This window comes from Corvus moneduloides, chromosome 5 (assembly GCF_009650955.1).
Source record: "Corvus moneduloides isolate bCorMon1 chromosome 5, bCorMon1.pri, whole genome shotgun sequence".
Classification (NCBI taxonomy): Eukaryota; Metazoa; Chordata; class Aves; order Passeriformes; family Corvidae; genus Corvus; species Corvus moneduloides.
This window is the reverse complement of record NC_045480.1, coordinates 12,552,905-12,565,925: the sequence shown is the minus strand read 5'-3', so window position 1 is coordinate 12,565,925 and position 13,021 is coordinate 12,552,905. Positions and strand designations below refer to the sequence as shown.

Sequence of the window (13,021 nt, the reverse complement as noted above, 5' to 3'; positions counted from 1 at the left end):
AAGGCAGTATTACACCAAACAAGTATTCAGTACTTTTTAAACTCTAGAGCTTAGCCCATAATCTCATGTACTTTCAAGTACCAGTACCAAACCCCTTAAATTTTGAGGATCAAGGCATCAGGTATTGAAGTCAAAATTTAAATGCCTCCATTAGAGGATAAGAGCATTCCTGGGCCATAGTTACTGAACTAGTGAAGAGTGCTAGAACATCCTTGCCTTCTTGTTGCAGTCCTGCCCAAGCACCTGCTCTCACTTTCAAAGACTGGGTGCTAGACTAGATGTACATTTGCTTTTATCATCTGCAACCAATACAAAAAATGCGTTGCTCTCACATAAAAGTGAAATTATTTCTGAATTAACATGTTGACCCAGTATTTTTCATTTTTCAGGATACAGGTATCAAAAGCATAAGAAAGAGGTATAAAAATAGTTTTTTGTCCAAATTGGTACTAAAAGTGATATTGTAATAGCTTTTGAAACTATTTTTTCATCTACCAATTTTAATTACCAATGACACCTGCTTGTTCTGTGTAGTTCTTACAGCTGTGCACCACCTCTGTCTAACAAACTTATCATTGCAATGTCCCTCTGACATACAAAACTTTTATTACCCATATTGTACACATGTGAAAGATCACTTGGAACATCTGCTGGCAGAGAAGTAAAAAGCCTTCAAAATCCTGTATTAAGATCAGCCCCACTCATTTCTCGAGAATTACTTTTAGACTGGGGCTGTGTGTCTTTAAAACCCACCAGAATCAAGACTTCCTTTCAGTTAGCTCTGTACAAATAAACTCAGACCCTCCCCAAAAAGTTTTTGGATCTAAGAATCCATTTTTGGGTTTTCAGCAGCATTAGCAGATGTCCAAGAACTAAATGCTGCTCAGCTAAAGCATGCATTGAAGTACCTTCCATGTTTTGAAAGTCTTTCTAGAAAACCACAGGATCTAGGGGAGTCTTGCAATCTTGCACACACCAAGCCCCAGAACCATTGGAAGAAAAAGGGGTGAGACGTTAAATCAGTTCTGTAACTAATATGCAAAAATTAAAACAAAGCAAAAACTATTCAGCTTGAAATACATCTTGATAAAATCAGGCAAGAGTAGGGAGATGCATCATGACACTATACCTCACACCTTTTCTTATCTGGTTCTTATTCACACTGATAGAGACTGCCATTCTTTAATTACGGAAGATCTAGGTTTTGACCTCAGTCCAGAAAAGTTTGTACTTACCCTATTTAAATTTTCACCTTTCACTGAGTCTTCATAAATTAAAATTTTGTCCTGTAAAGATTTCTTCAGAATATCTAACTTATTTCTATTCCTGGATCCTGTTTTTCCCATTTTAGAATGCTGCTGTAACAAGATGAGCAAAAATGCTTTATTTGTAAGAGGTATATGAGGATGCTAGTGTTAGGATTATTACTTGCTATTATTGGCACATCCATCAAATAATGAAACACTTGGCAAATATGACTTTCACTGAGAAAGTATTTCTGAAATGAAGGTGCTGCCTATTCACTCAGAAGATTCCTTTCGGACATTCAAAGTTAGAATTTTTTTAAAAATTTATTTCAAGTAGAATTATATATTCATCCTTTCCATGAAAACTGGTAGCATATACATTTGATTTTAAACAAGCTTTAGTAGTGATAATAAGAGAAGATTTTAACTGATAAGTTGTCTCCTCGGCACAGCTGAAAATGAACAAAGAATATTAATTTAAGATCTACATTGTTTTCAACACACAGTCTATGAATCACAAATGAACCATGATAATATTAAGAGGCACCGTTCCATGTAATCAAATTATTCTTGACCTTTCCATTTCTTTACAAGAATACCAACTAAGTATATGTACTCTTGGGGAAATGATAACATCTGTTCAACTGTAAGGTTTTGCAAAGTCATTTCCCTCCTTTAGTATTTTAGAAACTATTAAGGCTTTGAACTAGGCTAACTCCTAGCACAATTAACCCAAGGTAGTTTACATGTTGAGAAAGTATAACTGAACCAAAACAAAGCAAGGGCAAGTTCTCCTTTAAAGAAAGTATCAGATACAATTAATACAGGGAATGCTTTTTGCCCCGCTACCTTATAAGAACTGAAAACCATTTATGATTCCATAGCTTTTGCACTTTACTGAAGGAATTAAACACCTCTCACAGGGTTCTTTAACTAGTGCTACATTTGATAGGCAGATAGACTCCTCGTTGGAAATACTCTTCTAACTTTGAGTATGCCTCATCTTCTACGTATTTAGACGTGGGGAAAAAAACCCCAACTGTCGGCATACACTTCAATCTTTTGAAAACAAGAAACAGAAATCATGCCCAATTTCTTGCCAAGAAAGGCCATCTAGTTCGGGAGCTTTACTTTCCTAAACAGACAAAACAATGTGGAAGATTCTTTTCCAGAAACTCCCAAAACTTTCACTAAAGCAGCAGAAATACGCAGGTATATGTGAAAAAAAACCTATTTATCCAACTGCTGCCCAACTATCTTTAAGTCCACTGGTCCATGCAGGCAGGAAAAGTGCTGCCACACCTATGGAGAAGCTATGGACCCAGATCTGCAGCCAATGCCAGCAGCCACAGGTACACCCAGGAAGCCCTTCCACATCCCCACACTGATCCCACGCTGTTCCCACCTGTTTGCAGGTCATTGCTAAATTCTGCTCAACCTTCAGCACCTCGGTGTCCTTCTGCTCCACCTCAAAAGCCTGAAGCAAGGTTCTTGCTCTTATCTTGGGCCAAGCCAAGCTGCTGTCCACCTGAGAGAAGCAGCAGTGCAACTCTTGCCTCATTCTAAGCAACTCCTCTTCTGAGAGCGAGAGGGGTAAACTTAGAAGTTGCCTGTTAAAAAAAACCAAGAGCCATTTGCTGTTCAATGATTTAGGCAATAATGCATAAAATATAAGAGACATGAACACAAATACTTTACTTTAGCAGAGATTATCCTTTTTTGGTCTATTTCATGTATCAGTTAGTGATTTCACAAACAGCAATGAACTCCTCAGCATGTGTAAAATACCCTTGAGGATACCTTAAATTCTGCATACAGAGCTTCCTGGACTGTAAAACTTCATTTTCAAAGGAAAACAGCATTTGAATTTTTTAAAAATAAATTAATATTTTTTGCACATTTCCTATGCATAGAGTCCTTCCACCTCTTCAGACAATACAATCCCTGAACTTCAGCTGAAATCAAGATAAAAGCTTCCCATAAAGCCTCGCCGTGCTGTTTCTCAGCCCTCAGCAGTCACAGCTACTGAGAAGGAAAAAATAAAATAAAAGTCTCTATTATGAACACATATGTCATCCCTTCCATCAACAAGTCACAAGGGTTCCAGCTGTTGTTTGTAAAAAGGCTCTTTGCAGTCTGAACAGCACAGTATGTTTTAAGACTAATTTGAATTACTCAAAGTTTCCATTTTATAGAAGTATATAGAAGTAAGATTCTAAACACAGATCTCTAATGAACTGATCAAAGGTCAAGCTGAAGTTGACTTGAAAATAAAGCATGCTCAGTTCTGATTAACCTTAGGCTACATTTATCTTCTTGCTTTATCTTATTTCCTTAAGAATATTTCATAAAAAATAGCATACTTTAATTTGTTTGGAAATTTCCTTTATTCCACAAAAAATTGTTTGTATTTAAAACACAAACAGCATGTTTTTTAAAGAGTAGTTTTCATTGAAAATATATTATACTGCATGTTTCATTAGTACTGATACTTTTATTCAATATATAACAGGCCTATACTACCTCATCAAATCGTTGAGTTTAGAAATCCTTTTTTCTTTCTACTGATTCAGCAAAGAACAGTTAGATCCTTAATTAATACATTTTTAATGCATGAGGTTTTTCCCTTCAAAGAATTACTTATTTTAAGACAAGGCTACTCCAAATGATCATTTATAGTATACTTAACCATTTGGTATCTTGTCTTAGACTCATGAAAGAAAATCCATTGTAGAAATCCATGTATATAGATATATAGACAGAGATACAAAATAAAATACAGCAAATAGAGTTTTGCCATGTCTATATTTAAAAAGGACTTTAGGCATTAACAATCTTCATAAACATTTTGGACTAACCCACGGTCTCTTTGATAAGCAACAAAAATGAAAAGCTATCATTCAAAATAATTCTTTGTGAAAACTAGATAGCAGATGAGAACATAAACATGGGAGCTGGCATCTGTCATCAAAATACCGTAACTGACAGACAGTGGACTGAAAGAAGACAGTGACAAATTTTAAGGGGCTTTTGAAGGACACTTGTTGCTGCATTTTTTGTATATATTTTCCCGAATTTTACTGAAAAAAAACTCAAACAGCTTACTGTTGCTTCAAATAAAGATAGCATCTAACAAATATGACAGGCACACTCCAGGTTGGAACACAATTATTATGGGATTCTAAGTTAGAACCAGGAAAGTCCTGCTGGGTCATACAATCTACTTCCATACTCCTGCAGGTCTGCTCTCGGCAATGTAAACAAGAGATAGGAAGACAAGCTAGAAAATACATATAAACGAAAGGAACATAGGAAAGTATCTAAAATGTTGAATAAAATACAAAGCCCTTGAAACGAGAACCAAAACAATAGGAAAAAATGTAATTCTTTTTTTAACAAAGCCAATGTAATGGATAAAGTTTATATTCCTTTTACATGGTTTTACAATATGTGGCAGGAAAACTTACAAAGATTCTGCCTGGATAGAACTGCCCATACAAATCTATTTTGCTTTAAAGAAGAGGTATGAAGGAGAAACTTTTACCAGCGTCTTTTTTTTTTCCCCCTCCCTGTTCAATCTCTTATGCCTGGTACATTTTCTTCAGAGCCACACAGCTTATTATAGGTTTGCCTGTTCCAGTTGCTTCCCCTAAAGCTGCAATTTTATTTTTTCATGTTCCCATGTCTCTAACAATGTCTCTTATTAAATAGACATTGTATAGGAAATGTAGTACTGCAAATATTCAGGCAATCTAACAACCAGACATAAATGTACTTGAAAGCTAAGAACAAATGCTAAGGAACATTCCCTGATCTCTCAGGGACCTTGCTGCCCACTCTGAGAGGCACAACCACTCCTGGCCACAGCCATGGGCTCTCCCTGTGCAAGGTCTCCCAACTGAGGCAAGGCCACCACCTGCTTTCCCACCTCCCCAGGGTCACACTGCAGCAGGCAGCAATGGCCAAAACACTTCCAGCAGCCACAACTCCTCTCTGCAGCACTGCCTGTGCCATGGTGCCTGTCTGGCTCAGGGCTTGGTGCCAGGGGCACTCTGTCAGCAGGCCAGAGCAGCTGAGTCTGATGCATGGAGACATGAGCTGGACAGGCAGGATACTGCACTGTGTAATTAGGGACTATGTAGAAATACTGGGACAAAGCTTAAAACAAACCTGGTGAGTAAGGTTTGACTTGTGGCTAGAAGGAATATTTTGAACTTGGACTTGGGGCCAATTAGGTCTGACGTACTAACTGGCATTTCCAAAGTGTGGGACCTCGAAAAACAGACAATGAATAACAATGAAAGATGTGTAAGGGATACCTCCCATGGAATGAATGGAAATATAAAGCCTTCATTCCACGTTTTTAGCTTCAAGACTGTGTTTCCTGGGATTTCCACTGCAGTGCTCACCCACTGGTGGTGCCACATGGGTTGAGCGCTTGGAAAAAAAATATCAATTTCTAAGTGCCCAGCAGAGAACTGATCACTAGGAATTACAACTGGACAGGTGTGAAAACTCCTAATTCTCTTCTATTTGCAATAGTAACTAAGAAAAGAGTGCAGAAAGATACTTGCATGAATATTGACTGTTCCCAGCTCCTGGTTTTTTTTTGTTCTGAAATGCCTGTTTCCAGCTCTTGGCTTAGCTTCTGCCTGGTGAGCTGAAGCAGCTCTTCAGCAGCCACGCTCTTTTCATGTTCTTCCCTTTCAAGCTGTCCACGTTTAACAACCATCTCTTTTTTGTGCTCCTCCACAGCTTCAAGCAGGAACAATTTTGGCACACTGAGCTTGACTAGTTCTTGCACAAACACTCCACACTGAACACGTTTAAGCTCTTCAATGGCTTTCTCCGTTACGTTAAATAGAAGCTCTTTCAGCTCTTCGCTGGCCTCATTGTCAAGCTTTTCAGTAAGTTCTTCAAATTCAATGGTGTGATCACTTAGAAGATTTTTCCAGTGTCTCAGGTAGTGAGAGATCTCATTAGTAGTTTTGAAGGGGTCTCCAAGTGACAGCTGCTCCTTCTGATGCTCTTTCTGCTGATTCATTTACCAAAAGGAGGAACAAAGTTAAGAAAAAGGAACATCTTGAATTCTAGCTCCTTAAGTATGGATTTCATAGCAATATAAAATTTCATGCTTTTGCTTTTCCACGTTCTTGAAACTGCTTTTCAGTGTCCAGAGGCTTACCCAGCCCTCAACAGATTGGCTTTATGAGCACCTAGGTGATAACTCAGACCATTGTTAGATACAAAGGCTGTGATAATATGGACTGTTGCTAGATAGAAGAGCTAACACCTAAACACATGCATGATCATGTGGTTTGATATAATCTCAGCTAGCTGAACTTCAATGATCTGGCAGCATTCCAGAAGTCAATCTGGATCAAACAGCAAAGAAGGAAAAGAATTTTTAAAAATGAGGGAAAAAATAAGTTTGGGGTTATTTTTTATTTTCCCCATCTTGCAATTTCATTGGAAAGTTAAACCAAAGCTACCTACACAGAGAATAAACATAACAAATGACATCACCATTACCACGCCTGCTGTCTATGCTCACACTGGTATCTGTTAAAGAGCACAAAGCACTGAAACACATCTTGCAAAAGATAAGCTCAACCTCACCTAACTTGGGTCATCTAAAAGAACTACCACATAATCCAAGATAGTTTTTTCTACATCTTTTAGGCACAGAAATGTAACTTTGAAGTATACCTTTGGATGACAACTCCCTTTCAGAACACCTGCAGGTCATCTTACATTATGACATGACTTGTATCTTTTAGAGTTACCTTTGATTTTTAGATGGCTGAGATGAGGTGACATGAGTTCTACCACAAGCAACCATAGGCAGAGCATCTTTTACATAGTTTTGGTTTGTAGCTGAATTTTAACTGTGCTGTTGAAGTTCACTCAGGTCACACATAGCCAGGAAACCCACAGAAAATGGTGACTGTCACCTGAGCCATCTCCCTCACCAACTACTGAACCTGAGCTGGCTTTTGCCTGTCTGCATGTTACAGAGACTTGTCATGACCCCCTTGGACATGGTACACTAAGCAGAGGGGCTTTAGAAGTTTCTCCAGCTAAGCTGAAGTTATTTCTTGCAGGTTTTTCTAAAACAAAAGCTATAAATTACTGCATGACTAATACAGAACATGGTGGTACACAGCTAAAACCAACTGACACTTATTTTCAACCATGGTCCTGGCAGTGTTGACCCCTGTTGTAAGAACTACATTTTATTCTTCAATTAATTCAATTTCTAATTTATGATAAGCCCTTTGAAAATAAATACACTGAAAATAATTACCGTTTGCAACATTTCCCGCCTTCGCTTGGTAATGAGTTTCTGGCAAAGCTTCTGCTTTTCTTGTTTTAAATCATGATCAAATTTCTGTTTAACAAAATTAATTTCAGTTTCGGCTCGGTCCAGCAGCATTCCCAAATGACTTTCAGGTAGATGACCTGCTCTGTAATAACAGTGTTTGAAGCCTGTTATCCCAAATTCTTAAGTGCGAAAGGGTATCTGAGGCAATTAGTACCACAAAAAGGCTCAGCAAAATAGACACACAGAATGATCTTAGTTTCTTATGCAGTGACGCCTGGGAGAATCAAACAAGGAAGGGGATAATAGAAGGACAATCTCAGAGATGAGCACAGAATTGAGGCAGTTTGTGAAGGTGTATGAAAAAGAAACAGGAAGAAGGATGGAAGGATGGAAGGAAGGAAGGGCAAGTGGCAAACCAATTACATATCAGTTTGTAACATAAGTGATATTCAAATGAGACATTTAAAACCTTATATATTATGCATATTTTATTTTTCCATTTAATGTCCCTGGAATGCAATTTTATATGTCTTTTACAACTCCTTGTCATTAAAAAAAATTTCTCTTTAAAGAATGTAATCAAGTAAAAAGAACAAAAAATTATGTTTAATAGACAAAGCAATCATATCTACAAAATATTTATATTCAGACTGCCTAGTAAATTTATACCAGAAGAATTATAAAAATTTCAAAACAATAGCAAACCTCAGTTATCAGAAACAGCAAATTGCTGGTCATAAGCCCATGGTGCTCTCAAATGGAAGTTCAAGACTATGGTCTACCTCCTGTTGCTACACAATTTCATGTCAGGGAAAAAAAGATCTAAAGAGCCCTGGCAACAGTTAAAAAGATCTCTCTCTCCACAAATTTATATTGAATTTCAGAACTTACCTGCTATTACATTTACACTACAAGTTCCCCAAATCTTTCTTATTCAAAAGAAGAATAAAAGAACATCTTAATTCAGACCAGGCTGTTGGACATTCATGAGTTATATTAAACACAGTGGACTTAAAAATGTGGTGTTGAAAAGGTCAACATGAAACTTCGAATTGAAAGCTCCAATTCCTGACCTGAACCTGGATGTCATCCAGATACCTTCTAGTTTACTTATGCAGTCCCCCTTTTTTCAAAGACATGAACATTACACACAGAGCCGGGACTCAGATGAATCCAGGGCTTTCAAGGTTCCATTACAATGTGATACCTGGCCCAATTCCTAAATTAAAGTAGCAGTTAAATATGGTAAGCAAGCCCTTCTCCAGAAAGGAGAATCTCATTTTGGTTTATTAAGATTTATTGATACTGTGACAACTTAATTCCAATCAAAATCCTCAAAATAAGAGCTAAAATAAAGCAGAAGATTACCGTATTAGCTTGTTTGCAGTCACAGCACAGTAACCATGTTGGCCAGATCCCGTAATTCACACCTCTCCATCTCAAACATCCACAACTATCTGTGCAAGCCATGAAACATCATCCCCTATATAATGCATGTGCTGGATAGAAACTGAGATGTGCTTTATCACAGTTATGTCAATAAAAGAGATCCTCCTTTTGCAGAGCTTTTTCAAAGTCTATCTATTGCATTTCTTTAATCTGCAAAGAGGATTAAACTACCTCTCAGTATATTGAGAGTAATCCACCAAGCGTCATTCTTGGCCAAGTAATTTCTGCCTTGAAACTAATCAATGTTAAAATTCAGTGTTATGTCAAAAAACTCCCCAACAGCACCAAGTTTCTAGCCCATATTTGGTAACTTTTAAGTCCTGCCCCTCCTTTTTGACTGAACCCAAGGCAAAAGATATGTGAATAAAGGTAATTAATTATGGTGAGAAAGTGAGGAAAGATAATAACCAAGATATTATATTTAACACCTTAATCCTTTCTTGTACTGAGGAAATAAACCCAGGCTTGCTGTATCCAATTAAAATCCCTGTCCAGAGCAGTGAAAAGAGTCTGCAATAGAAAAAGACAGATGTGCTGGAACCACACAGCAAATGGAAGTTTAAAGAAAGTGACGCAACATAGAATGATAGGAAGATGATACATAGCTACCTATTTTTAGGATTAAAAAAAGGGTCTACGTTATTTCCGTTGATTTGATTTGATTTACTTAGAGATCATCTTTACATAGACTACGTCCACAGCTAAAACTGTAGGTGATGCAGTATCCCACCACAGAAGCCTATGTCAGTTTATGTGCCAACTTATATTAATCAGTGTTATGGTAATTCCTGAAAGGCTCAACCCTGGCAAGACACCTTCATTTCTTGTTTAATATAAATACAATATAAAAACAATTATAGTATTAGGAATAAAATACGTCCTGGTCTCAAAGGACTCTGAACAGAAATGCAAAACAAAAGGAGAAGAGAAAGGTACTAAGACAGTATAGACTGTATGATAAACTGCCTGGTATCAGCATACCAGACATTTAATCACTGAAGAAATGTACAGGCACATGTCTTTGAACAACGAGAATTTTAATGAAGGACAATACTGTGGTAATGACACGGATGTTTAAAGGGAGATCCTCCCAAAGGCAGTGAGCACCAAGGAAGGTACAGAGGTGCAGTGTGTAGCCAACAGCAGCAGTATCACAGGTCAATCAGAGAGAGATCTTGACTTCTCTGTAATGAACGAAAGCCAACCAATTAAGGAGCAAATACAGAGTGAGGGCATGAAAGTAAAAAGTAGGACTTTGTAGTTGATGTTAGAGAAGGGATGCTCGACCCCAGCAAAGGAAAATTGCTTCATGAAAGCTAGAGAAGGCATGGGAGCATCACTAAAGCAAAAGGGAGATAGATATGAAGCAGAAAAGTTGTACAGGCCTGAATGTACATGGAGGCTGAATCACATCACTATACAGAAACTACACAGAGAGAACTTGCATGACTCTGCCCGCGCTACTCCAGCCACATCAGGATTTCACCTGCTGAAGTGGCATCTTGCCAGTACCCAGATCAGAATTCATGTAGTAATAATAAAAATTCAGAGCAATAAGTGCCCTCCCTGCACTACAAGCAGAAAAGGTTTTAAGAGATTATTAGAAAACTTCATACTGATGCATTGCTGCTTGAGGCATTCACTTTCCAACACCGACTTGCAGAAATGTCCAGCCAAGACACCGCTGGAAAACCACTTTCTATGGACAAGGTCCATATAAATGGTGATTATTGAGAAGAACGAGACCAGCACAGGGTGCTTGTTTCAATCTTTTGAGAGTCTTTTGACCACTTTACAAACACAATACACAGGAAATTCTTCAGGTCTTACAAAAATTTAAATTTTGGGAGAAATTTATAAAGAAGCTTGAAATTGTTTTTACCTAGTGAGTCACAAGAACTGGATTCAATTTTTAAGGGACTGAAGAAAAAGCAAATTTCTTGTGAACAAGAAGATACTGGCAAAAGAATAACGCAACATGTTACAGATGCCATAGTTTAAAAACATCAAGAACCCTGCACCTCTGTTGACAGCAAGAACAACCCAGGATAAACACTGCCTCAAGTACTGCCCTTTTGCCCACTATTCTTCAAGAAAAATCATAAAGAGCCTATGTAGACGTCCCTCAGATCCAGGATTACAGATTATATTTCAAAATCTTCTTTCCTGCCTTTTGGCACTGAAGTCCAGGCTTGATTTTTGAAAGCCACTGAGTAATCAAAAACTAGTACTTGCAAATGGCACATTTTATTTAAATACTGTATTTAGAAAATCCAACTTGAAAACTCTGGCTGCTCTATTTCATTTAAAATGTTCACAGCCCTCCCTAGAATTGGTTTGGGGTTATTTTTCTTTTTATAACATTCATTTCTGGCCACACAGAATCCTTTTCTTGTTAATTTGAAATTGCCTTGCTATCTGATAAATTTTAAACATACTATTAAGCTCCATTTTTAAAATATTTCTCCCCTCAATATCTATCTGCTGGTTTATCACTGCATCTATCTTTTCTCTCTTCTCCATGCAAAGTTCTGCATTTTAAAATTCCATTTATAACAGTAAGTTTAAGGCACTCTATTATAAAGCTGGACAAAATAGATTAAGACAGACCCCTATCTATATTTAGACAAGCAGATTCAATGACAAAGTGAAAAACAAGGATACTATGGATACAAATTTAAAGTACTAGTCATTCAGACCAGACTTCTCTTGCTGCTCAAATTTTAATGCTCTAATTTGTAAACATTCCCAAAATCACTTTCTAATTAGAAACTGAAATACAAGCCTATGTTACGTAATTATGAATTTTTCATGAGTTATACTGGGATATTTCAGTTTGCCTGGTGAAAATAAAACACTAGCAAATAAACTGAAATACTACATTCTGGAGTTTTATGATCACAACACCAAAAGAATGAATTATAAGAGTTTGGCCAACATTTGTCTGAGAGGAAATACTGCTGCAGCAGGTGTGGGAAGTTACAAGAAAATAACTAGTTCTAGGCCCAGGAAGCCAAATGGGATTGCCTCTCTACAAATGGTATCTCCAACTATTGACATGTATCCTTTGTCCACAGACAACCAACCACTGCATACTCTGAAAGTTTAATAGGAGAGTGGTAGAAAAATTATTTTTTCATCTTGGTAATAATGCTTGCTGCTTCTGGAAGTTTCTGGGTAGTTTGGGGGGTTTTGGAAGGTTTTTAATACATTTTTTGGGGATGAGATCCCAGAGGTCTTGGATTAACTAATACTGTGCCTTTCCTCTCTGTTTTATAGTTGATTTGTTTTGTGACTGTTAGGTGAAATAACAGGAATTAAGCAATGAGTGAAACCACTTTTTCTAGCTTGAGAAGTCCCAGTTGTTCACTGCAATGGTCACACAGTGAGGTTCTCACAAAGGCTTTTCACATAACTACATCATCTGTGAAAACATCTCAGACTTTCTCATAATACAGTTCCAAAAAGAGGAATGAACTGATGGAAGGGAACTCTCTGTGAAAGACGTGTCTGAATTATATTTCCTATTCCAGGACACGTTTGTCTTTGAGCCACACAGTCGTAGACCTTAGCAAAGCAGTGCAAGCCTACTGGAAGAAGCTCTCTCCAACCAATGAATCTCGAAGCTAAACTCAGGGTGATTCAAGCTAAACTTAGGGTATGATTCCAGTGAGGCAGCACACAGGACAATCAAAAAGAAAAGCAAGGAAAAGATACCAAAAAACCCAGATAAATTATTTTGTCACATCAACAGATGCAATCTTTGGTAGCTTTTAACAGACTTCCTGCTTCCTAATGTTAAATTACATTTAAATCAATTTAACATTATGAAAGAAAAAACACACCATAAAGATCAATGTTCATCTTGTTCTCTTAATGCACATTTCACATATTGTCAGACTGACATCAATGACTGACACCTCAAATATACAAATAAAGCTGCATGCACGGGACCAACAGCAGCAATACTAGTTTGTTTTCCTGTACACGTTTTCCTGTC

At 37.4% G+C, this 13,021-nt stretch overlaps 1 protein-coding gene across 10 annotated transcripts in view; it reads right to left on the bottom strand.

Moving 5' to 3' along the window:
• EVC2 (EvC ciliary complex subunit 2) overlaps nucleotides 1–13,021 on the bottom strand; it is a 74,768-nt gene that overhangs the window by 17,952 nt on the left and 43,795 nt on the right. For 6 of the 10 annotated variants that reach the window (XM_032109947.1, XM_032109951.1, XM_032109949.1 and 3 more), the window contains 4 exons: nucleotides 7,555–7,714; nucleotides 5,822–6,282; nucleotides 2,653–2,857; nucleotides 1,236–1,358 (listed from right to left, as the gene is read on the bottom strand). In XM_032109947.1, the coding sequence (XP_031965838.1) occupies nucleotides 1,236–1,358; nucleotides 2,653–2,857; nucleotides 5,822–6,282; nucleotides 7,555–7,714 (949 nt within the window). The remainder of the gene's footprint in view (nucleotides 1–1,235; nucleotides 1,359–2,652; nucleotides 2,858–5,821; nucleotides 6,283–7,554; nucleotides 7,715–13,021) is intronic. The other 4 variants (XM_032109948.1, XM_032109952.1, XM_032109950.1 and 1 more) reach the window with 3 other exon arrangements.